At 43.2% G+C, this 26280-nt stretch overlaps 1 protein-coding gene across 2 annotated transcripts in view; it reads right to left on the bottom strand.

The window, feature by feature from the left end:
- The window catches only part of Bcap31 (B cell receptor associated protein 31), a 28328-nt gene extending 2090 nt beyond the window's left edge, over positions 1-26238 (bottom strand). Inside the window, exons 1-6 of one of the 2 annotated variants that reach the window (XM_055591796.1) lie at positions 26075-26238; positions 24752-24887; positions 22290-22390; positions 17576-17723; positions 1376-1511; positions 347-467 (exon numbers count right to left, since the gene is read on the bottom strand). In XM_055591796.1, coding sequence (XP_055447771.1) covers positions 347-467; positions 1376-1511; positions 17576-17723; positions 22290-22390; positions 24752-24843 — 598 coding nt within the window. In that variant the 5' untranslated portion in view covers positions 24844-24887; positions 26075-26238. Of the gene's footprint in view, positions 1-346; positions 468-1375; positions 1512-17575; positions 17724-22289; positions 22391-24751; positions 24888-25924; positions 26009-26074 lie in introns of those variants that run through there. The other variant, XM_055591795.1, reaches the window with a different exon arrangement.
- Positions 26239-26280: the final 42 nt, after the last annotated feature.

Raw genomic sequence — 26280 nt, 5'->3', positions numbered from 1 at the left:
GAGAAAGGGAGGATGGATTACACAAATTCTTCTGACTCTCCTTTTGTTCTTAGCTCTCTAAGGCATCTTGGGGCTCCCCCTGCTTGCCTGTCTTGACAGGAAACTTCTAATGGGTTACTACTAAAACATACACAGCAGCTGTTAGGGCTTCTCCAAAGCCTACTCAAATCAATGAGATGTTCTAGCAGTGAATTCGCTGGGTCACATTTGGGTATAAAGATTCAGACTGCTTTGTGTTTGTTTCCACCCAACTCTTGATTTCACATGAAGTGTGCTATGAATACTTGAAACAAGGGGCAGCAACAAGCAGTGAAGTGTCTGGGTGTAACGGAAAGGCAATCCTCACTTTTCTTGGTGCCGGCCAGCTCATCTTTTAGCTTCTTCAGGTCTTTCTTCAGTCTCTTGTTCTCTTCTAACTTCACCTCAGCACTCTTAACATCCAAGATGCCTCCATCCTCAGCTGCTTCCTAAGAAAAGTGTCAAGTACCTGGGTTATTCAGAAGGGAGTGAAGGTGATGCTTCAGACCAGTACACTCCATAGAACTGTGATTTTTTTCAACCTTCCTCCAGCAATTACTTGCCCTTTTGGAAATGTCCAGACAGAACTGGGCCACTGAGAGCTCTCAGGCACAGACCAGAATGGTCAGAAAGGACATCTGCTGCAAGCTCACTCACAGGCTATACATTCTGCCTACCCCAGTCCCTAGACCTACCTTCCCACCAGTAAGTTCAATGGCTGTGTGTTTACCCACCTAATCTAACAAGTGACTCAACTTGCTGTCACCTGGAGCTCTCTGCCCAGATAACCTAACAAACCACTCCACTCTTCTTTCTGACTCTTGTAGCTCACTGCAGCCAAAAATCCCAAGAAATGTTCCTGTCCAGGTGCACCCCACCAATCTCCAAAACATCACTCTCCTTCCTAGCTTGTCTTACACTTTACCTCCTCTGACAGGCCAACAAATTGGTCTCTGCTTCTTCCCTAGTACCAAGGGATCCATCAGCCCCATGTTCCTGAAGGGTTGCAGCTGACAGCTAACTTCTGAAAATTAGGGTCTTCTTTGAGAGACTGAGAGTCCCAGCACAGGTCTCTGCTCCCAGAAGATTCATTCTCATCAGAAGACTGCCACTAGAACCAGCATAAGGATAAAGAGTAACAATACCCTCTTCCTGTACCATGTCCTCATGAGCTAATAGAAGGCACCAGACTCACCATGGATCCTTCTAACAGGTACTCTCTCCCAACTAAAAGCTTGTCAGGCAACAGCTTTCTCACACAGGTCCTAGCCTAACAGTAACTATTATGGACCCTTAGAAATGTGGCCTTTGTACTGTGGTTCTGGGCATCCCACTCAGATTGTGAAGGCAGACTCACCTTCTTTAGCTGGTCATTTTCCTCCATGTATTTCTTGGCCGCTTCGCTGGCACTTTCTGCCTGCTTTTTAAAGGCTTCATTGGAGGCCAGCAGTGTGGCCTGCTGGGAGATGAGAGTCACCAGGCGTCTAAGCAGGCTGTAATTGTTTACAAAAAGGGAGAAGTGAGAAGCACGAGAGCAAAGGGCCTGGCAGGAACTCTTCTTGGCTGCTACCTGAACAGTCTGCCTCCAGCACGGACCTGGCAACACAAAGTGGGGCCCAGGAAGTGGCCTCTGCTACCTCCCCAAACAGCTACATCGGGCTCTGGAAGTATCTCAAGGAGGGATCAGAAACAGGAGCACACCCAAGGCACAGCCCAGTATATAGCAAAAGGTCTTGGAATGCCAACACTTTTCAGGCAAGGGTCTAGATGTGCTAGACAAGCCTCAGCACTGTTTTCCTCCCTGCGAGGCCAGGCTTGCCTCCCTAGGAGAACAATGTCAGATAATAAATTTGGGTACTTCCAACTTGCCAAGAGAATTCCTCATAGCTACTTCATGAGGTAGTTGCTACTGCTACTCTCATTTGACAGAAAACTGAAGTTTAGCAGGGTGAAGCAATGTGTCTAGTTCATGAGGGTGAAACATTCTAAGGTAAAGAAATGTCTAAGAGCCAGAAATGTGCATAGCTATGATTCCAACACCAATCTACTACACTCCAAAACCTACATTGGAAAACATACTCTCTCAGCTTCCAGGTCCCAACATGAGTAGAAAAACTCCCTTCCTCCAAATCCCCTCCCCAAACACATCTTACAACCAGCTGGCACACTGTATCTGTTATATAATAGCACTTAAGCTGAGGTTGTCTTCCATTACTTGGGGCAGAGAAAGAAGAATCAAGACACAAGTGCTGTTTGCCTGTCTCAAATAGCTGTAAAGATAAACAGGTAGCAGGTAGGGATAAGCACTGGTCCCTGAACAGTAAGACTGGATGGGCAGAGAGATAGGACAGAAGGACTTGCTGCAGCCTTGCTTGAGAAAGGCGCTGCTCAGGCAGCCAGGAAAGGGGAGTATTTTCCCACATGCCTCAGAAAATCTAGCCACAGCACTTGGAGTCAGGCAAAGTGCATGCAGAGGCCTGGGGGGAAAGGAAGAAAACATGCCTAATGCCTGCTCCAGGGAACTTCAACAAAAGTGCTTGCTCAGAAGAATAGCAGCAGCCTTAGTGGTGTGCTCCAAGGATGGTCTCTCTGGTCCATCATGCACAGGCAGACTCTTGTCATCCCCCCCTCCAGCCTGGGCAGGCAAGGAAACCAGAAGCGCAGAGACAGCGAACTCTCTTTCAACCTTAGCCCAGGCTCTGCAGAGTTCTAGCAGAAACCTTTTGGGGAATGCACATGTGGAATAGAGGGGCTCTATGGGTCCTGCTTTCAGGAGAAGCTCCCAGGGGTCCCTGGTGGCACAAGGAGAACCAGGCTGTTGATTCCTGGCATGAGAGGAGAGTTTCCAGTGACATGTGCTCTCTAAAATTAGCAGCTCAGACCTCGTGGCCTAGAGCTCAGGTTTCCCTGCCTCAGCCCCAAGCTGCCCACCAGCCTGGCCCCCACTGGGCTAGAGCCCTGAAAGTAGAAGAAGCTACCAAGCACCCAAGCAGCCAGCAAGAAGTTATGGGCTTGACTCACAGTGGCCACAAATCACAGAGAAGCCAGAAAGAAAGGCGAGTGTGACTAGCCAACTCCCAGCACAGAACCTTCCTGGTTCCTGAACAGGTCCTTGTCAAGTTTAAGAGGGCCTTCCCTGGTTAGAAATGAGGGAAGGGGCATGTATGCTACCTGGTGGTAAAGATGGGACCCCTGGGCACTGCTGGGTCCTAACAAAGATGAGTAAAACCAAGGGTTGCCACCTCTACCTGGTCAGGCAAATGGCTGCTACGGAGCATCCACAACTGTCACCTCAGTTACCAAGGGAGGCGAGCCAGCTGGTAGATGACTGCCACAACCAGAAAGGTAGTGCTGCCAGGAACAAGTCTTAGTGCAGCAGCTCTCTTCAGTGCTATCCTAGGCCTTCCTCAGATATTGCAAATCAGGATTTCCTATATAGTCCAGGATAGCCACAGAATGCAGCATCCACAAAATCCAAGCACAAGACCCCTGGATAGTGTCTGTTCACAATTCTGAACAGACACTATGGCCTTTGGTTTTCAGCCATTAACAAGAGAATCATAGTGGCCCTGATTTTTCTTCCTTTGACCAACTGTCATGGACATTTTCCCCACCTCCCTTCCAGGGCACCCTAAGTTGGCCTCTAAAGGCAAACATTCTAATTGCACACAGATACAAACACACAGACACAGTTCTTTCACACCACCTGTGTTAGAGCTATGAATCTAATCCATCCAAGGCTGATTATGGGTCATTTTCCCTAGTATGCTTCATCTCATGCCCTTGCCCACAACTGCTACTCATCAACTTTACTGCCATTTCCACTTAAGCCCATATTCTTTCCTTCCCACTTGTCCCTGCTCCCTAACTGCCTCATCTTTCAACCACTCAAGTTTTCTGTAACATATGCTGCCACTGAAAGGTCAGTTTTAAGAGGTCTCCCACCTGGGAATCTTTCTCAGCTGTTGACTGTGTACTCTATACTTTCTTCCAGCTAGTTTTATCCCCTAAAGGGTTTATCTGCCAACAGACTCATAACTCAACTCCCTACTAAACATCAGCTTCTGATGTTACACAAACACTCCAAAGACAGCCTGCCAAGATGGGTCCTTCCCTTACTCTATCAGAACAAGTTACCAAGTGTATCCCTGCTGCAGTGACAAGTATGAAAGCTATCTTGGATTCTGGCATCCTTGACCCTTACCCCAAGTCACTATCAGTGCTTTCCTTGCCAACTCTACAGAGGATAACCCCTAATCATTTCATGGTCAATGCCTGGTGCTTCCTCCCTACTGACATCTGTACAACGTTCCCATCCACCCCAAAGCTGACAAATTTGACTGGTTGCTCCTCTGGTTGAGCCACTGTGTGGGAATAATGCCAAGCCCTCACCATCCCTAGAACATGTCTAGTTCTACATATCAGACACTATGTCCTTCCTAGCCAGCTCAACCATCACCACCCTCAGGAAAGCCTTTCCTGTTGGGGAGGTACCCTCTAGTGCTCCCACAGCAGTCTCCGCAGTACATTACAGGCTCTTACACTTACTTTCTCAGGATATTCAGTCGTCTGGTTGCCCTTATCAGGCTACAAACACCTTTAGGCTGGCCCTATACATGTCATTTCTACTCTCTCCCCCAAAGTAGGTACAATGAAAAGAAGCCTTCTAGGTGACCTAATTTCACTCCTGAGACAGGGAACACTCCCTGACAGGTGAAGGAGTATGTTTGAGGCTACTTGTCAGGTCCAAACCTGTCCCCCTTTTCTTGCTAAACCCATGTCTACCTGGCAACCTGGCATAGGGGTGGGGGTGAGGGTGCAATAAGCTGATATAGCAATCACCACTCTATCTAACAACAGAGGAGGCAGAAGACAGCAGCAGGAAGGTGCTGGCTCAGACTCTGTATCAGCGAGCAAGCTGGGCTTCTGGCTGGAGTGGCAGCTGAAAAGCTACATGGGAAACTCAATCCACTACCTCAAGCTGGGGAGAGACCCAAGCTCTGGCCTCCACCCCAAATCTTAGGGCCTTGGCAAGACAGATTAGGCCCTTCCTAGTGGGCTGGCCAGCATTTGCCAGTCCAAGGAGCCAGCCTTCTGGAACATTTTACTGCTCTCTTACACTGAGTTACCCATCCATATCCCACTTGATAGTCATCTCTCAGGCACTCTTTATGTTCTTTATGGCATTTTCCAGGCCCCTAAAACTGAGTGTAGCTAATGGTAAACAGCGACAAGCTTCAAAATTGTCATACTCTGATCAAAAAAACACATTATCCTACACAAATCAGAAATGACCACTTCATGACCTCTATTCCTGTTGTGTTACCTATCATGAATTACTCTGTTTTACCTCCTGAAGACTGTTACCCAGATTTACTGCTTATACCTATTCACTTAAAAAGCATAAATGAGCTGGGGTGGTGGTGGTGCACACCTTTGATCCAAGCACCCAAAAGGTAGAGTCAGAGCTGGGTGTGGTGGTGCATGCCTATAATCCCAGCACTTGGAAGACAGAGGCTGGTGGATCTCTGAGAATCTGAGGCCAGCCTGGTCTGCAAGCCAAGTCCAAGACAGCCAAGATTATACAAAGAAACCCTGTCTTGGACAAAAACAAAAGAAAAAAAGAAAAAGGCAGAGGCAAGCAGATCTCTGTGAGTTCAAAGCCAGCCTGGTCTACAGGGTGAGTTCCAGAACATCCAAGGTTACACAGAGAAACCCATCTTGAAATACAAACAAACAAGAATCAAAAACAAAGCAAAGCATAGGTGAAAACCTAAGAGCCAAAGAAAGTTCCTAAAGGTCTTGGGTAGTCACTGACACAACAACTCAGGGTTCAAATGAACTGAATCCAAGCTCAGACGTGAAACCCACAGAACAAAAGTTAACAGAATACAGATGTGTCCTTGGCAGACAAATACCTAAACTCAACTTGGTATTCCTAGTAAAATGTTCTTGGATGCTAATCGCAGCTATCATGCTTTTATTAAAGGCTGAGTAAACAAGAGAAAGCAGGAGAAACTGAATCTCTCTCTCTCTATCGCCTCTAAGAAACAGGCCAAGGACAACAAGTAGAGAGACAAGGCTCACAGGCAATTTTCACCTATCTGCCCCAGTGAGAATACAGGAGAAAAAAACATGAACAGGATGAGGAAGAATGAGTAAGTCCGAACTGAAAGATCCCATGATGTGGCCCAGAACAGCCTCAGCTGAGAAGCCACCCCTGTAGACTTAAGTTGTATACACAACCCCTTCTAAGTTTCTGCCCCATGCCAAGTAGGACATTGGTGTCACAGTGCCACCTGCTGACTTTATGCTGTCACAGTCTAGGAAAGTCTTACACTGTGGCCATTCCTCTCTGTGAATATGCCTCAACTATTGGAAGAAAAGATGAGGTGGATACCCTGGCAAGGAACCACAACCAGGAGATGGCCAGGCAATGCTTCAGGTGATAGAAAGTGGTAGTATCCAGGCTTCCACTGCCCCAGACCTCTCAACCTCAAGCACCATCAGTCATTAAAATAAGGAAGAGATAGAGGGTCAAGCCAGGTATGCTCAAGAAAAGGGGTTATGCATAACACTCAAGGCTCTCCAAAGAGACTTACATGGCTGACTCATGACAGAGAGTAGAACAGAGACTCCTTGGGATCACATCATCAAGGATCTATGTCAAGTCTCTATGCCCAAGGTGACATGTCAGAAAGTTCTTCACCAGGGCACAGTAGACAAACTAGATAGATAGAACAAGGCTAGCGGTAGAACAGTTGGCACAAAAGGGTAACAGTGACTGCTGTGGTAGTGGTCCAAAAGGGTGAGAAAAAGAGCCTTAAAGAAGAGAAATACCCACAGGTTGTGCCTTGGGTACAGTTTCAGATTTGAAGAGGAGAGTTCTGGAGGATACTGAGAAAGAATATAAAAGTCTGTTAATACTGCTTAAGATGGTGACAATGGCAAGTATATAATTAGGTATTTTCCCCAAGAGGTAGGAAAGTTGCCCAAGTCTTATAAAGGTGGCAGAAGCAGGCTAACCTCATGTGTTCTGACTTTAGCCTAGCAGAAACCATACCATCCTCCATGGGTAAGTGTACCCAACTCTCTCTTACCACTCACACTCCATCTTCCCTGTCCTTTGCTATTCCTAAACCTCTTCCTCTTTCTGGAATATACTCAGTCCTGATTGTCTGTGTCCAATCCAGCTTGTCTGCCCTGTCGTCTCAGGCACCCCCCCAACAAGTGTGCTCTGCTACTCCTATATATGGCCTACTCCCTCAGAAGCCTTCTAATGAAGCTGTCCACAGAGCTCCTCCTCTCCCCACACCCCCTTGTTTTGGTTTCTGTTTTTCAAGACAAAATTTCTCTATGGAAAACAGCCCTAGCTGTCTTGGAACTAGCTCTGTAGACCAGGCTGGCCTTGAGCTCAGTGATCTGCCTGCCTCTGCCTCCCAAGTGCTGGAATCAAAGGCAGCAAGTTCTAGCATAGCTGGGGCTATACAAGGAAACTCTGTCTCAAAAAAGAAAAATGAAAACAAAAGCCACACTGTAAGGAATTTGGTATCTGAACCATGTCAGGCATGGGCTCTGGGTATGGCAGTCTCTCCTAAGTGTCCTCTATTTACAAAGTCCCACCTAATTATAAAGAGTTGTTAAGGTCCCTCCTGGTTTCAGCTAGAACCCAAACAAAACACACTAGACTCAGAAACACACACACACACACACACACACACACACACACACACACACACACACACGACATCATGTGGCTGGTCAATGTCCTAGATAAGCCCTTGTTTAACAAATGAGAAGACTGGGGGATTAGAGAGGAAGGCTGGTTATTTAAAGCCACACAACTGCTGGGAGAGAAGCATGGGTATGAGAACACAAGTGCCCTGACCTCTCATTCCTGTGAGAAGGTGTCTGCTGTCCAGCTATGCTTCCACAGAACATGAGTGTCTCTCTGCCCTGACTCAAATATGATACACTAAGAGCAATTCAGTGTGTTATCTCCCTTTCTGCTATTTATTACCTTTCTGTGGAACAACCCAGCGGTGTCCTACGCACAACAATGCTCCAAGGTTTTCTAGAAGTCCCACAAAAAATTCTCATAACACAATCAAATTTAACATAGTAAAGAGACATTACTTTTGATAGTCCACACAGGAATGCGAAACATACCTATCACCCACTAAGAATATGTAAGAGGAGTTTAGGAGATGGCTTAATGGTCAAAATCCTTGCAAGCATTTGGACATAAGTTTAGATTCCTAATACCAATGATGGCACATGCCTATTACCACAGTGCAGAGTTGAGAGAAGAGGGGTAAAAGCAGATCTCTAAAGTTTTCTGGTTACCCAGACTAGATAACACAGTGAGTTCCAGGTTCAGTGAAGAGACTCAAACTACCCCCCTCAAAAAAAGGTGGAAAGCAAGAGGAAGATACTAACACTGACCTCTGGCCTCCAAAATTACACATGTACACATGCACACAAACATGTACACATCATATGCAAATATATATATATATATATATATATATATATATATATGTAATACATATATAAGAGCTAGGCATGATGGTGTCCATCTATATAATTCCAGTACTTGGAAAACTGAGGCAGGATGGCAAACATGAGGTCCTGTCTCAAAAACAATAGCAAATGGGTAGTATTTGCTTTTCAGCCCAAAACTCAGGAGGCAGAAGCAGGTAAATCTCTATGAGTTTATAGATAGCCTGATCTACAAAGAGTTCCAGGACAACCAGAGCTACATAGTAAAATCTTATCTCTTAAAAAAAAAAAAAAAAAAGGACCTAAGTTTGGAGGGGCTTATATACAAGAGGATATGTAGAACAAAAACAAAGGTGTAAAAGGTATTAGCCAAATTTATTTATTAATTAGGGCCAACCAACAGCAATTGTTGACAGATTCAAGAACATACTTATAAAAGAAAGTAGAAAGACTACTGGCAGTCTGAAGCTAGCATGTCTGTGCTAGACTCTTAGTTCAAAGAAACAAACAATCTGAAGTTTACAAGCATCTCTCATGTTATTGTAGGTCTTTCTATGAATAAGACCAAAATCGGGAGGTTGATATTTCTGTATTATTTGTGCTTTTTTTTTAAATGATGCCAAGAGCCTTGCATATGGTAGGGTATAACTCTAAACATATCCCAGTCTGAAATTTCTGGGTTTGCTTTTTCTCCCAATCTCTCTCTCTCTCTCATGTGTGTATGTGTATGTGTGTGCGCGTGCACGTGTGTGTAACTATGCCCATGAACTTTGGTTAAGTCTAAGGGACAACATCTGATGTCCTGCTCTATCATTCTATCATGTCTCCCATTGAGACAGTGTCTCTCAATGAACCTGGAGCTTGGCTGGCAGACAGCAATCTCCAAAGATCCTCCTGTCTCTGTTAGCTCACAGCACTGGAGTTATAGGCCCATCTAATTTATATGCTTTTTACATAACTGCTAATGATTTGAATTCAGGTCCTCATGCTTAAAAACAGATTTTTTATGTACTTCCTGGTGTGACATTTCTTCCACAGTTTGAAGGACTTAAGATTCTTGTTTATACCTGTCTGTGACTAAGTATAATAATTCTATAACTAAAAGAATTAAAAGAATGGTTATTTTTATAGTTTTCTTGGTAACATGTAAGTTTTGCAGATATATGGAATAAACAAGAACAAATTTCTGTGACTAAAATCACACAGAAACAAAAATTCTAGATGGGTAGTGGTGGTGGTGTACATCTTTAATTCTAGCACTCAGGAGGCAGACGCAGGCAACTCTGAGTTCAAAGCCAGCTTGGTCTACAGAGAAAGTTCCAGAAGAGTCAAGGTTACAGAGAAAAACCCTGCCTCAAAAAAACAGAAAATTTCACTGTATTAAGGCAGGCTGATAGGAGAGGGCTACAGTGAGTTCAAGGGCAGTCTAGAATACAATGAGACACTGTCCACACCATGCCCTACCACAAGAGAGAGAGAGAGAGAGAGAAAACTTATTCCAGCTGAGTGTAATAGCATATACTTATAGTCCCCAGCTACTCAAGAGGTTAAGACAGGAAGACTGCTTGAGACCAAGAACTTGAGGTTAGCTTGGGCAAGAAAATGAAATTGTCTCAATAAATAAAGATTAAAGTTTCTTAAGGGTTACAGCCACTATCATAAATCTGACCCTTAGACCATGGGTGCAAATTTCCAGTAAAATTCTAGAAACTAATAAATAAATGTGAACAACTGGTGAAGCTACACTGATCCCTTCGAATTGCTACAATACTTTTACAAGACGTAGCACAAGATCTACCTCGTGACTGAATGCAGCCACAGGAGGGTGCTATTGGCAGAGCAAGACAGCTGGCACGTAGCTCATGGAGAAGACGTGTGGCTGATTAAGCAATCTGAGCAAGAAGTTAAATCAGCAGTTGTCTTGCCTCATATGCTTGTCAAAGGTCAAAGGAAAAGGAGTAGTTGTCAACATAGCAGATATAGGGTTCGGAGCATATAAGCACATTCCGTGGTGCTCCCAAACCAAACTCTGGTATTCCATTCCAAGTATCACTCTGGGAATACTGTATGATATGAGATGTACGTGTGCCTGCATGTGCATGTGTTTTGTTTTTTAAGACAGGGTTTCTTGGTGTAGTTTCTGGACTCGCTTTGTAAACTAGGCTGGCCTCAAACTCTCAATGAGCCGCTCTTCTCTGCCTCCCAGAGTGCTGTGATTATAAGCATAAGCCATCACGCCCAGCTTGAGATCTACTTTTATCTGAAGGTACCCATTAATATCAGAAAGAACTGCAAAATACTTTTGTATACTGATTATGGTATTGCCTGATGGTCTGAATCTGTCAAAAACTTAAAAGATGGTCCCTGTGTTAGATCACTTGTGTAGAATGCACGAGTCCTTAGGTTTCATCCTCAGCACAAGGAAAAAACAAAACAACAAAATACAGAACTGTGTGCTCAAAACTGAGGATTTCATTACATATTCATGCACTAACACTTTGTTCAACAATACACCCATATGACAGGGATCTTATGAGATTATAATGTAGCTTTTGCCTATAGTAAATACACAGCTGAAACAGAAAACTGCACATTATAACTTAAAAATTCACAGTGAAAGGCTTGGCAGAAGTTTTTGCAGATCTTAATAAGCTACTTATAAACAAACAAAAAACAAAAAAACTATAGGGCTGGAGGTAACAGATTAGAGGTCGAATACTTGCCTAGTATGCAACAGACTCTGGGTTCAGTCCTCAGCACTGAAAATAAAATAGGTTGAAAACACTGACCTCAACTTCCCAAAATATTTCCACTAAGGAAAAAATATTCACAGGGGAAAGGGGATGGGGGGAAGAAGGAGGGAGGGAGGGTGGAACTGGTGGAGTTGAGGGAGGGTGTTTCAATCTAGATATATAATGAATAAATTCTGAAGAGAAGATAAAAATTAAAAAAAAAAAGAAAAAACATTCACAGCATATAATTTACTTACAAGCAAATATGAAAATACATACAAGGCAAATTGCAACAGACATATTTCTCAAAACAGGAACACTTCAAGAAAAGACTTAAAGTAGATCTTTGAGAAGATACTGAGATCAAAGGAGATAACAACGCCACATGTGTTATTGCCCTTGAAAATCTTATAGTGGGACAAAATGTAAAGGTGGAAAATGGCAATTCTGATGATTCTGACCTTACACAGCCCTGGGCTGGTTTTGCTTGTATCCTAGTTTTAACAAAAACTTTAAAATGTAAAAAATAAAAGTAAAAAATTAACCTTATTGAATAACAATTGAAACATTTTTGTGCAACCATCTAATGGGATGCGTTTATACTGTGTGATTACAAAAGTCGAAAAGTAAAATTTAAAAGAAAAGCAGTCTCCATGTGCAGTATTTATAAAGCTTATAGTACGGTATTCCTTCACTTTCACTTCTCAGCCCCTCCTGCCACCAGAACAATGGTCTGTATTACAAGACTGGTCCCAAAATTTGATATGTGGCCAAGGATGGCCTTGAACATCTGTTTACACCCACCTCCTGACCGGTCAGATTGTAAATGTGCACAGCCACTTTATGTGGTGCTTGGGCTCAAACCCCAGGGTTTTATGTGTACTAGGTGAGCACCCCAGTAATATACTCATGCCCCATAAAGATACACTGATTCTTAGTTTTGTATAGCTTTACCTTTCATCATTATTATTATTATTATTATTATTATTATTATTATTATTATTATTATTGGTTTTTCAAGACAGGGTTTCTCTGTGTAGCCCTAGCTGCCCTGGACTCGCTTTGTAGATTAGGCTGGCCTCGAACACAGAGATCCCATTGCCTCTGCCTCCCGAGTATTTGTATTAAAAACATACACCACCACTGCCGGCTTCATTAACTTCTTAATTTATGAGTGTTCTTCCTGCTTACAAGTATGTGCATGCCTGGTGCCCACAGAGGTGAAATGGGTGTATCAGGATGGAGAGAGGGCTTAGTGCTTAGTGCCTGTTCTTCCAGAGGGCCTGGGTTCAATTCCCAGTATCCACACAATAGCTTACAACTGTCTATTACCAGACATGCATGTACTATACAAACATACATGCAGACATGACATCCATGCACATTAAACAAAGTCAGGCATGGTAGCGTACACCTTTAATCCCAGCACTTAAGAAGCAAGTGAGTTCCAGGCCAGTCTATTCCACAAAATAGTTCCAGGATAACCAGCACTACATAGTGAGATGCTCTTGGGGGAAGGGAAAAAGAGGAGGGTGTCAGATTCCCTAGAACTGATATTAAGGATGGATGTAAACCACTGGATTAGGAATTGAACTTCCTGCATCTTCTGCAAAAACAAGTGCTTTTAACTGCTCTGCACTTTGTTTTTTGGAGTTTTGTTTGCTTGCTTTTTTTTTTAATTTTTTATATGAATTACAGTTTATTTACTTTGTATCCCAACTGTAGCCCCCTCCCTCGTTCCCTCCCAATCCCACCCTCCCTCTCTCATCTCTTCCCATGCCCCTCTCCAAATCCACTGATAGGGGAGGTCCTCCTCCCCTTTCATCTGACCCTAACTTATCAGATCTCATCAGGACTGGCTGCATTGTCCTCCTCTGTAGCCTAAGCAAGGCTGTTTCCCCCTCAGGGGGAGGTAGTCAAAGATCCAGCCACAGAGTTCAAATCAGAACCAGTCCCTGTTCCCATTACTAGGGAACTCACTTGGATACGGAGCTGCCATGTACTAAGACATATAATATAGGATAAACCTACACAAATCTGTATACCTAAAAAAACCAAGCAAGAAGGAAGACCCTGTGTAGGTCAATCAATCCTCACTCAAAAAGACAAACAGGATGGACATTGTTTTTGTTTTTAATGCTTAGGACTTAACTAAGCCACAGGCTCCGTCCCAACTGATGAGCTTTTGCCACTAATTCAACTAAGCTGTAACAAGCCCCACTCCCTAAGTCTGTGTTACTACTTAACTCAGTCTTCCTTGGTACATTTATGAATGTCTTCCCATTAAAAATTCAAGTTTCAGCATTCCAGCCAGCCGATTAGGAAGGCCATCTAGACAGTTAGGATGCTGAAAGGTCATTCCTCTACTTGCTATTTCTGTTAGTGTCTACTTCTTGCCATATCTGGTCACTACAACCTTATATGCACAAAATAGGCCAAGGGTGGACAGAAAGCCTCATGTATGTGGTCTCTACTTAAAAGTCACTGATCTGCATTGTAGGAACTCATGTAAACTAAACTGCACTTAAGTATACTGGTTAGGCCAGCACTCTGCATACAGTTTAGTACTGGGTCTATGAGAACATTCAGCCTGTAAACAATACTGAGAATCTTATGCTTAATCTATAGAAGAGAGGAATAAGACTTAGAGAAGTCACCAGGTATGGTGGTGCACACTCCCCGACACTCAGGGAGGCAGAAGCAGGTGGAATGCTGTGAGTACGGGGCCAGCCTGGTCTACAAAGTGATTCCAGGACAGTGAAGGCTACACAGAGAAACCCTGTCTCAAAAAAACAAAAATAAACAAACTCTCCAGTAATTCATATCCCTTCTCAAAAGCAAACAAACCTTTCTAAAACATGACTTCACATCTACCTTAAATCTTCTTCCCATTCTAGTTATCTCCCATCCACCCTTTCTACGTGGTAATTGGGAAGTAAGCATGTTTGTAGTCTTCCAACATTCATCCCATTCTGCAATTCCTCAAAGATCAGTAGCAATTCTATCTCTAACTGATCTTAGTTTCTGGATATAATTTCATCATATCTAAATGAAGTTAAATTGTTTGAAGAAGCTTGGCATTCTGGTAGGGCCTTATATGGAGTTTTCCAACTCCTTATTTAACAGAACCATGTAAAGCTTGCTTTCCATCCAGTTCTTCTCATTTCCCCATCCAGAATTAACAGTAGGTTTTTCACTCTCTATACTATGGGCTTGTGTGTGTGTGTGTGTGTGTACACATTAGGAATGTCACCTAGGGTCTTGCACACACTAAGCACTCTGCTACTGAGCTACACTGCCTAGCCCCATTCCCACCATTTTTTAAAATTTTACGGTATGTGTCAACTTCTCCCAGCATTCTCATTTCCTCACTCTCCTAAATTTGAAGATGCTAAGCTTGAAGGTTATCAAACATACTTCTTTAAGCCAAGAAAGCTGACATGTACCTAATACTCTCAGCTATTCAGGAGGCTGAAGCAGAGAAATAACTCTGAAAACCAGCCCAGGCAATGTGGTGATATCTCATTTCAAATTTTAAAGTAAAGGGGTCTAGAGAGATGGCTCAGTGGTTAGGAGTACTTGTTGCTCTTACAGAAGATGTGGTTAAAATTTCTAGCACCTATACAGTATCTCACAACCATCCATAACCCTAGTACCAGAGCATCTAATCAGAGGCACACATGTGGTACACATACATGCATGCATGCAAATATTCATATACATAAACTAAAAATAAATAAATCTAAAAAGAACATTTTTAAGTAAAGCAAAGGATATAGCTCAGTAGTATAATGAGTGCTTAGTATGGAAGAGTCCCTGGGTTCAAGGCTCAGTACCACAAAAATATGTATTTTACAATCACATGCACATAAAAAAACATATATAAGCTGGGCTCAGTGGCACATGCCATAAGTCCATCACTCAAGCAGGTGGATATTTGTGAGTTCGAGGCCAGCCTGGTCTACAAAGTCCAGGACAGCTAAGGCTACACAGAGAAAACCTGTCTTGAAAAATAAAAAATATATATAATCTTAAAATTGTCTTACGAGTTGAAAGAAAATGTAGTACTAGAGCATAACATACTTTTCATTTGTGGAGTCCTGTTGCAGTGATATGTGCACTGTGTAAAGACTGTCTTTGTATTATTCAAATGCTGATTTTTATACCCGCAGAGACCTGAGTATAAGAGGAACTTTGTATTGTTATTCCTATGGCTGCATCATATTTTGTACATACCCCCTCCAACACCTTCTGATTGGTTTAATGAAGAGCTGAACAGCCAATAGCAAAGGCAGGAAAGGGAGGTAGGACTTCCAGGGAGATAAAACTTTAGAAAAGAATCAGTATATTAAAATACAGAAACAAAGGTCAGTGGACACATATACCCTTACTTGTCTTCACATTTCAGTCTCAATTTGGATCCAAAAATCCAAGATCATATGAAGCGCTGTTTTCTGGGAGGCTAAAATGTAGATAGGTAGTCATGCTAATACATAGTAAAGCATGACATGCCAGGTGATTAAGAGGGTAAAAAAAAAAATCCCTTAAACACTAAATCTTGAGTCTTTTGGCCCAAAGCTAGGTGGGAATTACTATCTGCAAACCTAACATGAAAATCCACATAGTCACATGGTACCACTGTCTGAATAGCCTCCAAAATTCATATGTTGAATTTAATCTCCATTCTGGTGATACTAAGCTGTACCGCCTATTTGGAAATTATTAAGCTTTGAGGGCTCTATCCTCATAAATGGATCAGTGTCTTATAAAAGTCCACAGGAAACTAGCTTGGGCTTTTTATGTCATTACCATGTGAGAACAGTGTTCTTCCTCTCCAGAGAATGCAACATTTCAGAAACTTAAAGCAGTCATCATTAGACACCAAGCCTGGCCATGCCTGGCCATGCCAGCCTCTAAAACAGTGAAAAATGTACTTCTCATTACAACAGAACAAATGGACTAAGACACTTGGAGCTGAACCACAAAGCAACCAACATTTTAGGTTTGTTTTTGTTCTGTTTGAACAATGCAAGGGAACAAACCCAGGGTCTTGCACATACCACACAAATGCTTTACTACCGGGCTTTATTCCCAGCTTATTATTGATACCTTTTTATTACTTTCACCTGTCCTAGCCTAAGCATATGTCTGTCTGTCTGTCTACTTCACCTTGGATTAAAGCCTAAAGGTGAGCCGGGAATGGTAGCACACACCTTTAATCCTAGAGCTGGTGAGGGAGAGGTAGGTGGATCTCTGAGATTGAGGCCAACCTGGTCTAGAATAGCCAGGGCTACACAGAGAATTCCTGTCTTAAAAAAACCAAAAGGGGGAGGGCAAACAAAATAAAACAAACAAACAAAGTCCATGGATAAAACTGGAGGCAGAAAACAGGGCTCTAAGATCTAATAGGCATTTTGTATGTACTCATCTGATCTTATCCAATTAGCTACCCTTGCAACCTTGGTCAAGGCTCTCCATCTTGCAAGAAATGATCAGAAATATTCAAGGCACCACAGATCACATCATGCTCTGAATACAAATTTACGTTAGGGAGGGTCCTGAGGACAAGGACAGTCTCAAACCCATCACGCTACTTCTGCCCACTCTACCCAACCCAGTACTCCATATATAAAAGGCCCCAAACTAGTTAGACCCTTATAAGATGGGCTTCAAAGATTCTTTCCTAGAGGGAAAACTTTGTCACTTCCTTCAGTCTGCAAGCAGGAGGAGCAGCACATGATGGTAATTCATTTGACCTACCACAAAATGTGGTAAGATAGGTCTTCTGCCAGGCATGCTAGCACACAGCTTTAATCTCATCATTTGGGAGGCAAAGGCAGGTAGATCTTAATAAATTTAAAGCCAGCCTTGTTTACATACCGAGTCCCAGTTGAGCCAGTGACACATGCACAGTGAGACCCTCTCTCAAAAAGGGTAAGGTTCAGGGTCAGATGAAAGGGGAGGAGGTCCTCCCTTATCAGTAGACTTAGAAAGGGGCAGGGAGGAGATGAGGGAGGAAGGGTGGGATTGGGAGGGAATGAGGGAGTGGGATACAAAGTTAATAAACTGTAACTAATATTAAGAAAAATAAAAAATTTAAAAAAAGGGTAAGGTCTGCTGGAATTTGTTCTACCCCCACCCTATCTCCATGTTGCCTCTGGAGGTCTGGGGCAATTGTACAGTTTATCAAACACAAATGGGGTCTTTGGGCCCAAGACACACAGAGAAGAAATTGAAGCCACAGAAGAAGGCCAAACTCACAACTCTATACCCTTAGCTAGCCCAAGGCTTCCTCCATAAGCCCCTGGCCCCTCCTTACTCACAAGGACAGCAGCAAGGAAAAGCCAGCAATATAGAGATTCCTTTGAGCACGAAAAAGCTTCATGTGAAAGTGCTCCATGGCACCTGGATTGTTCTGGAGGTTCACCTTTTCTGTCACATCATCATATTTCCGGATCTCACGTACAGCATCTATGGTAGAGCAGAGATGGCCATTTAGGTATCACTTTGAAAAGAAAAACAGGTAGCAAGATGAGCCAGACTCCTTTTCTTCAAATCTATCTTTCTCTAATGTACTAATTCCTCAAACACCCTTTATAGGAGGCTTTATCAAAAGTCCCCACAACCTTCTCCTCTTAACTGTTTATACACCAAGCACCAGCCTACTCTAGTTACATAATGAGCTTGTACTACACTTCAAGATACTATTCAAGGTTGATGCATTGCTGGCGTTGGAGATAGATTCTCTTTCCTATGATACTCCCAACCTCAGTTTGTTGTTTTCTCTCAAGTTAGGCTGCCAGCCACTCAACTGATAAGTTGGGGGTCCTGCTGGTAGAATGCTCACAAGATCTGTCCAGATGGCATGGGCTACAATGAGCATTATTATGTTTTACTTAATTAAACATAACTTCATGAGCTGAAGAGATGGCTCTGTGGGTAAAGGTACTTTCTATCAAACCTGACCACCTGAGGTCAATCCCCAGGACCAATATGGTAGGATAGAACCAACTCTTTTACTAGTTGTCCTCTGACCTCTTCATGTACACTGTGGCATACATGTGTCCCCTATCCCCAATAAACTGTAATTAAAGTTTCAAGGCCAGCCTGGTCTACAAGATAGTCCAGGACAGCCAGGACTACAAAAGAAACCCTGTCTTGGGAAACAAAAAAAAAAAAAAAAAAAAAAGAGGAATTCATGCTCATCAAAACAGCAAAATTATAAAAAGAAATCTCTTATACAATCACCTACAGCAGGGTATCTATATCTACAAATACAGAGCTGTCAGGTTTAAAGTCATCTGCTTCGTAGCATACACTAGTCACTGAAATTGTCTTTAATCCATGTGTCCTATCCATCTTCTTCATAGAAGACTACAAACTAAGAGCAAAAGCCTTCTCTATATCCCCTAGAACCTACAACATGGCTACTGTTGAGTGAGCAAGCAACCTCTGCTCCCCCAAGAGCCACTGCCTGACACACAATGTTCTGATTCAATAATATATGTCCTCAGAATCTTTGCTCTGTAATGTAGAAATGGAACCTTAGTGTATCTACTATATCTTCCCCACCTCTTACCTCAATAAAGACTTTTAGATGGGCTTGGTGGCACAAACCTTTAATCCTAGCACTTGGGAGGCAGAGGCAGGCATATCTCTACAAGTTTGAGGCTAACCTGGTCTATGTAGAAAATTCTAGGTCAACCAAGACTACACAATGAGACACAATCTCCCAACAACAACAATAAAAAAGGGGCTTAAAAAGAAAAAGCCAGTACCTAAAAATCTACCTAAAGTGCTGGGCATGGTTGTACAACACCTATAAACCTGCCATTTCAGAGAATGGGCATGAGGGTCACAACTTAGCAGCTAGCCAGGACTACAGGATGAGATCCTGTCTCAAACATGGAGGTGTGATACCTGAAGAAAGCTCTTAACACACCTCCATGTGAGAGACGCAAGATATCATTGTCTGGGTACTGTTCAGTTTGTAGTTTCTTCTTTGAGACTACTTGGTTTTCAAGCTCATCTTGCATTACAACCACGTGCCTGCCTTCCTAGTATCTTTACATTACATCTATGCCAGCACTCTCAAATGCTGCCAGTAGGATAATAAACTGGTATAATATACCTGGTAGAAAATAAAAAGCATGAGGCTGGAGAAATGGCTGAGGTTAAGAGCACTGGCTGCTCTTCCAAATGACCTGAGTTCATTTCCCAGTAACCATATGATGGCTCATAACTATCTATAATGAGGTCTGGTGCCCTCTTCTGGCATGCAGGCATATATGCAGAGAGAACACTGTATAAATAATAAATAAGTCTTTTTAAAAAAAGCATTCTACCTCTATGAATTTAAGTCTTAAAAAAAAGCAAGTCTACCTGTATGAATTTATCTCACAGAATAATTTGTATAAAAGTGCAAGGATACCTATAAAGTGGGAATTAAACTATGGTATAATTATGGGAGAATATAATGCATTCTTTAAAGAATGCAATCGCTATCAAAAGATGTCTAAGGTACAACGCGGGAGTAGAAAAGCACAATACAAAAGCGTACATGAGCAGCTGGGTGGTGTATGCTTTTAATCCCAGCACTCAGGGAGGCAGAGGCAGTCGGATCTCTGAGTTTGAAGCCATCCTGGTCTATAAAGTGAGTCCAGGAGAGCCAAGGCTACGCAGAGAAACCTTGTTTCAAAAAAAAAAAAAAAACAAAAAACATACATACATAAGTATCCCTGGACACCTGCAGAAGTTAGAGGTACAACCTCAAGTATCAGTCCTTGATTTCCACTTTGTTTGAGACAGAACCTACAAGCTTCCAGGGATTCTACTATCTCTATCTCCCATTGCCCTGCGGGAGTTCTGGGAGTGTACAGACTCATATCCAACATCTGGCTTTTATGTGAATTCTGGGAATTTGAAATCAGGTCCTCATGCTTGCATAGCAAGTGTTTTTATCCATTGAGCCATCTTCCTAGCCTCCTAGATTATGCTTCATAACACTAAAGTAGAAAGTTAACAGTCATGAGGGCCATATTCATTCCTAGAATTCCCAAGCAGATACCTGCAGATCTCTGATCTCCAAAAACAATCAAGTTTTTGTCAACTAGTAGCTTCCACATAGGTCTCTCTGGCACACTAAGCTGTACTATGAAATCAAAGACTTGTGGCTCTCATTAGGGGATAGGGCAAGACTAATGGAATAATCCCAATTTGTGGCTCTACCTCAAACTCAAAAAGGCAAGCACACAAGCCTAGTAAAAAAACAAAAACAAAAACAAAAACATCAACAACAAAAAAAACACCTCTTATTTCATGAAGTTCAACTCTAACCAAGACTTGCACACTCCCTATGGGCTCTTATCCCAGAAACTGCTCAGACCCTAAGTGGAAAAAACTGCCTCTTGGAATCCTACCAAAAGCATTTCAAGAAGTATGTGAGCAACTAGCATCCAACAGCCTGTGCCTGGGAACCTATAAGCCACATCTAGCCTGTTCAGAGGAAGTTCTGTTTGAACAAATCCCATTAAGCCCTGAACATTAAAGGGAAACATCCAATGCTGCAGCTAGTGGATGGGGCTGTATACAACATTAAGCCACACTCTATCCTGTTACGTATCTGCTGTGAACCTGAGGAAAGGAGTACTCTATGCCTACGTGGGCATTACATCTCTGAAACAGTGGGGTGAAAAGAATATAGTCTAAGCTGGGAAACATACTTATTGCTTATTACAACAAGACAAGCAACCAGACAAGAGCTTTATTGGTTCCTTGTCTCTATGTAAAATGTTGCCCTTTCATCTTTTTTGGTTTTTGAGACAGGGTCTTTCCCTGGCTATCCTAGAACTTTCTACATAGACCAGGCTGGACTCAAACTCACAAAGATCTAAGCAGGTGGTAGTGGCACACACCTTTATCCTAGTACTCAGGGAGGCAGAGGCAAGTAGTTCAGGGCTAGCCTGGTCTCAAAAAGAATTCCAGGACAGCCAGGGCTACACAGAGAAACCCTCCCTGAAAAAACCAAACCAAACAAAATACCCAATTCACAAAGATTCACCTGCAAGTACCTCTACTGTGCTGGGAATAAAGGCATGTACCACCCTGCTTGTCTACCACCATCCCATACCACCTATCACACCCAAACACCTGAGCCTGCCCTTTGATTCATTTCTCTTTCAACGTCTTGCAGATATGTATATAAATGTTAGAATTACAAAACTATACAGCTGAAAGACTGGGAAAGACCTTATATCTATACATATGCCAAGAGGTCTCAGCTCTGTCTCTAAGTCATACTGCCAAACACCTAGTTTTCTACCTCACATTATAGGATATGGCAGAAGCCCCTTTTCAGCTAGGCTGTTTACTTGGTTGTCCAGTTCTGTACTTGGAAGTCTTTTGTCAGAAGACATTCTGGCACATATATGTAACCCCAGTACAAGTTACTGAGCCAGGCAGTGTTGGCGCACACCTTTAATCCCAGCACTCAGGAGGCAGTGGCAGGTGGATCTCTGCGAATTTGAAGCCAGCCTGGTCTACAAAGTGAGTCCAGGACAGCCAAAGCTGCACAGAGAAACCCTGTCTCAAAAAAAAAAAACAAAAAACAAACAAACAAACAAAAAAAAACTACCTTAATGCCAGCTTAGACTAGGGGGAGAGATGTTATCTCAAAATTTAAAAAACAAAACAAAACAAAAAACTCATGTGTCTTTTTAAGATGAGAAAAAAATTAAAATAAACAAAAAAGCTGCCAGGCATACACACTGTCTTTTAATCTCAGCACTTAGAAGGTGGCTCTGTGAATGTGAAGCCAGCCTGGTCTACAGAGCAAATACCAGGACAGCCAGGGCCACATGGAGAAATTCTCTCTCAAAATAAGTGCTAGTAGCACTTCCTTAACATATGAACAAAAGGGCACTTAATTAGTTTGTCTCTGAGAAAGCTTGCTTTCTATTCATCCAGTGTGGCACAGGACTTTAGAAGCCATGGAACAGGATCTGGTCAGGCACCAATCCCCTGCTGCAGCTTACTCACCAAGGACCAACAGCACAAGGATGACAATGAGAACCACAAAGAAGGTGTTGCTATACGCCACTACCAACTCAACCAGCCGAGATTTGAAAATCTTCTGCCATCTGTGAAGGAGATGAAGACAGACACTGAAGAAAACACACTTTTGCAATACAAACCCTGAACAAAATGGAAAGACAACTTGGTGCTCATCTGCAGTGGCCAAGGGGCTTGTACAAAATCAGTCTCAGCTGCTGCTTATATTTCTCCTATTTATTAAGTTCAGGTGAATTTAGTAAAAAGACTTTTGTACATGTGCAGAAACACCTGGAAAAATCAGTCTTAAAACACTGGCAGTTTCCAATAAGGGTAACTTACTTTTAATTGTACTTCCCTTTGTAATAGGTGAAGCACCTGCCAAGAATGCAGTTATTCCTTTTTAGCCTTTTTTTTTTTGAGACAGGGTCTCACTATGTAGCTCTGACTTTCCTGGAACTCACTATATAGTTCAGGCTGTCCTTGAGCTCAAAGAGATCTACTTGCCTTGGCCTCCCAAAGGTAGGATTAAAGAAATGCACTCCTATGTCTGACTTTCCTTTGTCATTCTAATATTTGACAATCGTTTTTCATTATTGTCTTTTTTTTTTTTTTTTTGACTAGACTCCTAACACCCCAGGTTATAAAAAGGAACCCAGACTCTCTATTATCTCTATGAATAAATATTTAAGTTATGGCTCTAAAGATCCTTCAGAGGGGGCTAGAAAGATAGCTCAGTGGTTAAAAGCACTGTCTGCTCTTCCAAAGGTTCTCAGTAATTTCCCAACAACCACATGGTGGCTCACAACCATCCATAATGGGAACTGATTCCCTATTCTGTCATGCAGGCATACCTGCAAATAGAGAACTTGAATGAATGAATGAATGAATGAATGAATGAATGAATGAATGAATGAATGAATGAATCTTAGAGGGGGCAGGTAATGCTTTATTCCCAGCACTCAGAAGATAGAGGTAGGTGGATCTCTCTGAGTTCAAGGCCAGCCTGGAATACAGACTGGGTTCCATGACAGCCAGAGATGCACAGAGAAACCATGTCTAAAGGGAAAAAAAAAAGCCTTCAGGAATTACATACTGGTAAAAACCAGAAAGCTAGGCTGATCATGGTAGTGCATGCCCTTTAATCCTCTCACTTGAGAGGCAGAGGCTGAGGCATGTAAATCTCTGTGTTGCAAGCCTACATAGTGAGACCTCATCATCTGTATCATCAGATGCAGAGTTAAAAATCAACAGTTGTGGTTTGTTAGAAACATGACCTGTTATGATTCTGAACTTGCATTTAGCATTCTAACCTGGTCTTAATCAATCCCCACGCTCTTCTCCGTTTTTTCAATTTTTCCAATGTGTCTTCATATACATGTTTGTGCTGGTACAGGGGCCTTAACTAGGCATCTTCTTTACTCATTCTCCACTTTATTTTTTCTCCACTTTATTTTTTCCCCACAATGGTCTCATTGAACCTGGAGCTTACTGATTCGGATCTTCCTGATCTTTGCCTCTACAACACTGTAGGAGTGTATCACCGGGCCCAGCTTTTACATGGGTAATGGGGATCAAACTCAGATCTTCATACTTGTATAGCAAGCACTTACTGACATAGCTTTCTCCCTATCCTTTATCCTTTGCAGACAGGATCTCATATAGTTCGTGCTAACCTCGAATTTGTTATGTAGCCAAGACAGACCTTGAATTCCTGATCCTACTGCCTTCACCTCTTAAGTGGTGGAACAAAGATAGTTGTCAGATAAAGCATGCAAGATTACTACAGCTCCACCAGAGTTTTGGTCTCTGTATTTCCTGTGAATTGGGTGTCAGTGTGGGTTTTGGCAAGAGTATTCCTTAGGTATTATTAACTATGGTGATTTTATAACATCTTAATTTAAATAGGAATAATTGTTGATGTACTATGAATAATTTAAAAATTAATAACTAATTAACTTTTAGCAAATCCTATTTGTTAAAAGGGAATATGGCTTTATCCTTCATAGGCTGAATAATGCTCATGCCTACTAAGCAATGCCAGTAGGAGCTAGTTAGGAGGACAAAAGTCAGCAAATCATCAGCAATGTAAGCCAATGGTGCAAGCATTCTGGTTTCCACACAACTATCCCCCACAGCCCTGAGGCCCAAGGATAGGCAAGAGAATATTATTCATAAAACTGAAGTTAGATCTTCCTTTGCAAAGACCAGAAGGCAGCCGCGTGCACAGGAAAACAACTGAAGAGGTGACAAAGCAAAACAGTGTTCAAGATTAGTGATAAAAAAAAAAAAAAAAAAACCTCATACTCCTGCCACCCTCACTCCAGACAGATTTTACTTGTTTCCATCTAGCCCCAATTTCAGGGTCCACCAATGCTGCACACAGAAACTATAAGATTCAAGGTTAAACAGGCACCCTCCCCATATGCCTGGTTGCTCCCTGACCATACCTTTTGGGAGAGATGAATGGAATGCAGAGGAACAACACAGCAAAGACCTCTGCGTACAGGAAGGTGGCAACTGCCGTCCACTGCAGACTCATCCTGTTACTTAAAGGTTTCCAACACAGTGATGGCAACTTGTCTCCTGGCAGGACACAAAGGGAACAGGAAGAACCATGAGAGCTGGGCACACACTGACATCTAGTTCAGGGACCCTAGAGAGGAACTCTGTTTCAGAGCTTTTGAAACCTTGGCTGAAACAGAGCTTAATCGAACAGGGATACCTGGTCAATGATGCTATTTAGCCAACAAACTTCCCTTGACTGGGAAAGTTACTTGTGGCCCTTCAACATGTGCATTACCATGACCTTTGCTGATGATTCCTTTCCCCGGGGGGAGTCCAAGACTCCTTAGATTTGTTTAACTGAAAAGATACTTCTCATAAGAATAGTACATGAACAGAACGACTTTCTCAGCACCCATCGGGGTCCTTTCCCTGACCAGAAGCCTCAGCTACAGGAACTACATGTCTTTCAGTCTGCAATCCTCACACGTGTACCTTCTACAAACGCCACACCCTCGGCCTCCGCACAAGCAAGGAGGCCCATTCCTCCCAAAATGCCTGGGGGGGAAAAATAACCATAGCAGTCTCCAGCCTCCTTCTATGGCTGCTTTTTGAGACTAAACCGGCCTTCTGACTCCTCATGCGGATGCATGGGGTGTAAGGCCTCAATGTACTTTCAAAAGGCCTACAAGAGCGACTCCTAGAGGGTAGGAATCCAGGCCAAAAGTAAATGCAGGCCTTCACTGAGAAGCGCCAAGGCCCTACCAGAGAAAGTTCCAGAACCAGAACGTCTCGCCCGAAGCCAAAGGCGACCTCCTTGAGGCCCTAGTACGCCACAACGTCCCAAGTACATCTCGCCTTCGAGGAGCTGGGACTACTTGGGCAGCTCTTCCGGGTGGGACTTCACTACTGGGCCCCCTTCACGCCCCTAGAGCCACGCTCCACCTGTCATCCCAACATCTCTCTGCCTAACCCTACCCTAAAATCCCAAGTCAGTCCGGATCCCGACATTTCCCAGAATGCCCAGTCTTTCTGGGATGGTCTCCTTCGTCGCTCATGAAGGGGTTGGGGGAAGCTCAACGGTCCGAGAGCCAGCCATGCCCGCGGACCCAGCTTACCGAGTTTCAGCCAACGCACACGCCCCACCGCAACTACCAAACTCTCACCAAGGCTCTGGCCCGCCCCCTAGCCCGAGGCCGGAAACCGGAAACGAGTGTCGGGCCCCGCCTACAAGCCCTGGTGAGGTCCCAAACTGCTCCGCCCACTACCGTTTCCCGCCTGGTCCCCAGGCCTCGGGCTGGTTGCCAAAGTCTTGAGAGGAAGTGGAGGGTGGAGGCTAATGGCCGACCGAGGCGCCTCTGACACTTCGGACACGCAGGGGTGGAGCTCGGAGGAACCTTGGCGGGAATGCTCAGGCCGCTTCTCTAGTCTGCGCGGTCATCTCATCTCAGTGAACTGAGTGGGGGCGGGGCCC

The sequence above is a fragment of the Psammomys obesus genome, unplaced genomic scaffold (genome assembly GCF_907164565.1).
Source record: "Psammomys obesus unplaced genomic scaffold, mPsaObe1.curated_primary_1811, whole genome shotgun sequence".
Taxonomy (NCBI): Eukaryota; Metazoa; Chordata; class Mammalia; order Rodentia; family Muridae; genus Psammomys; species Psammomys obesus.
The sequence above is the reverse complement of the archived record's forward strand: the minus strand, read 5'-3'. Positions and strand labels throughout refer to the sequence as shown.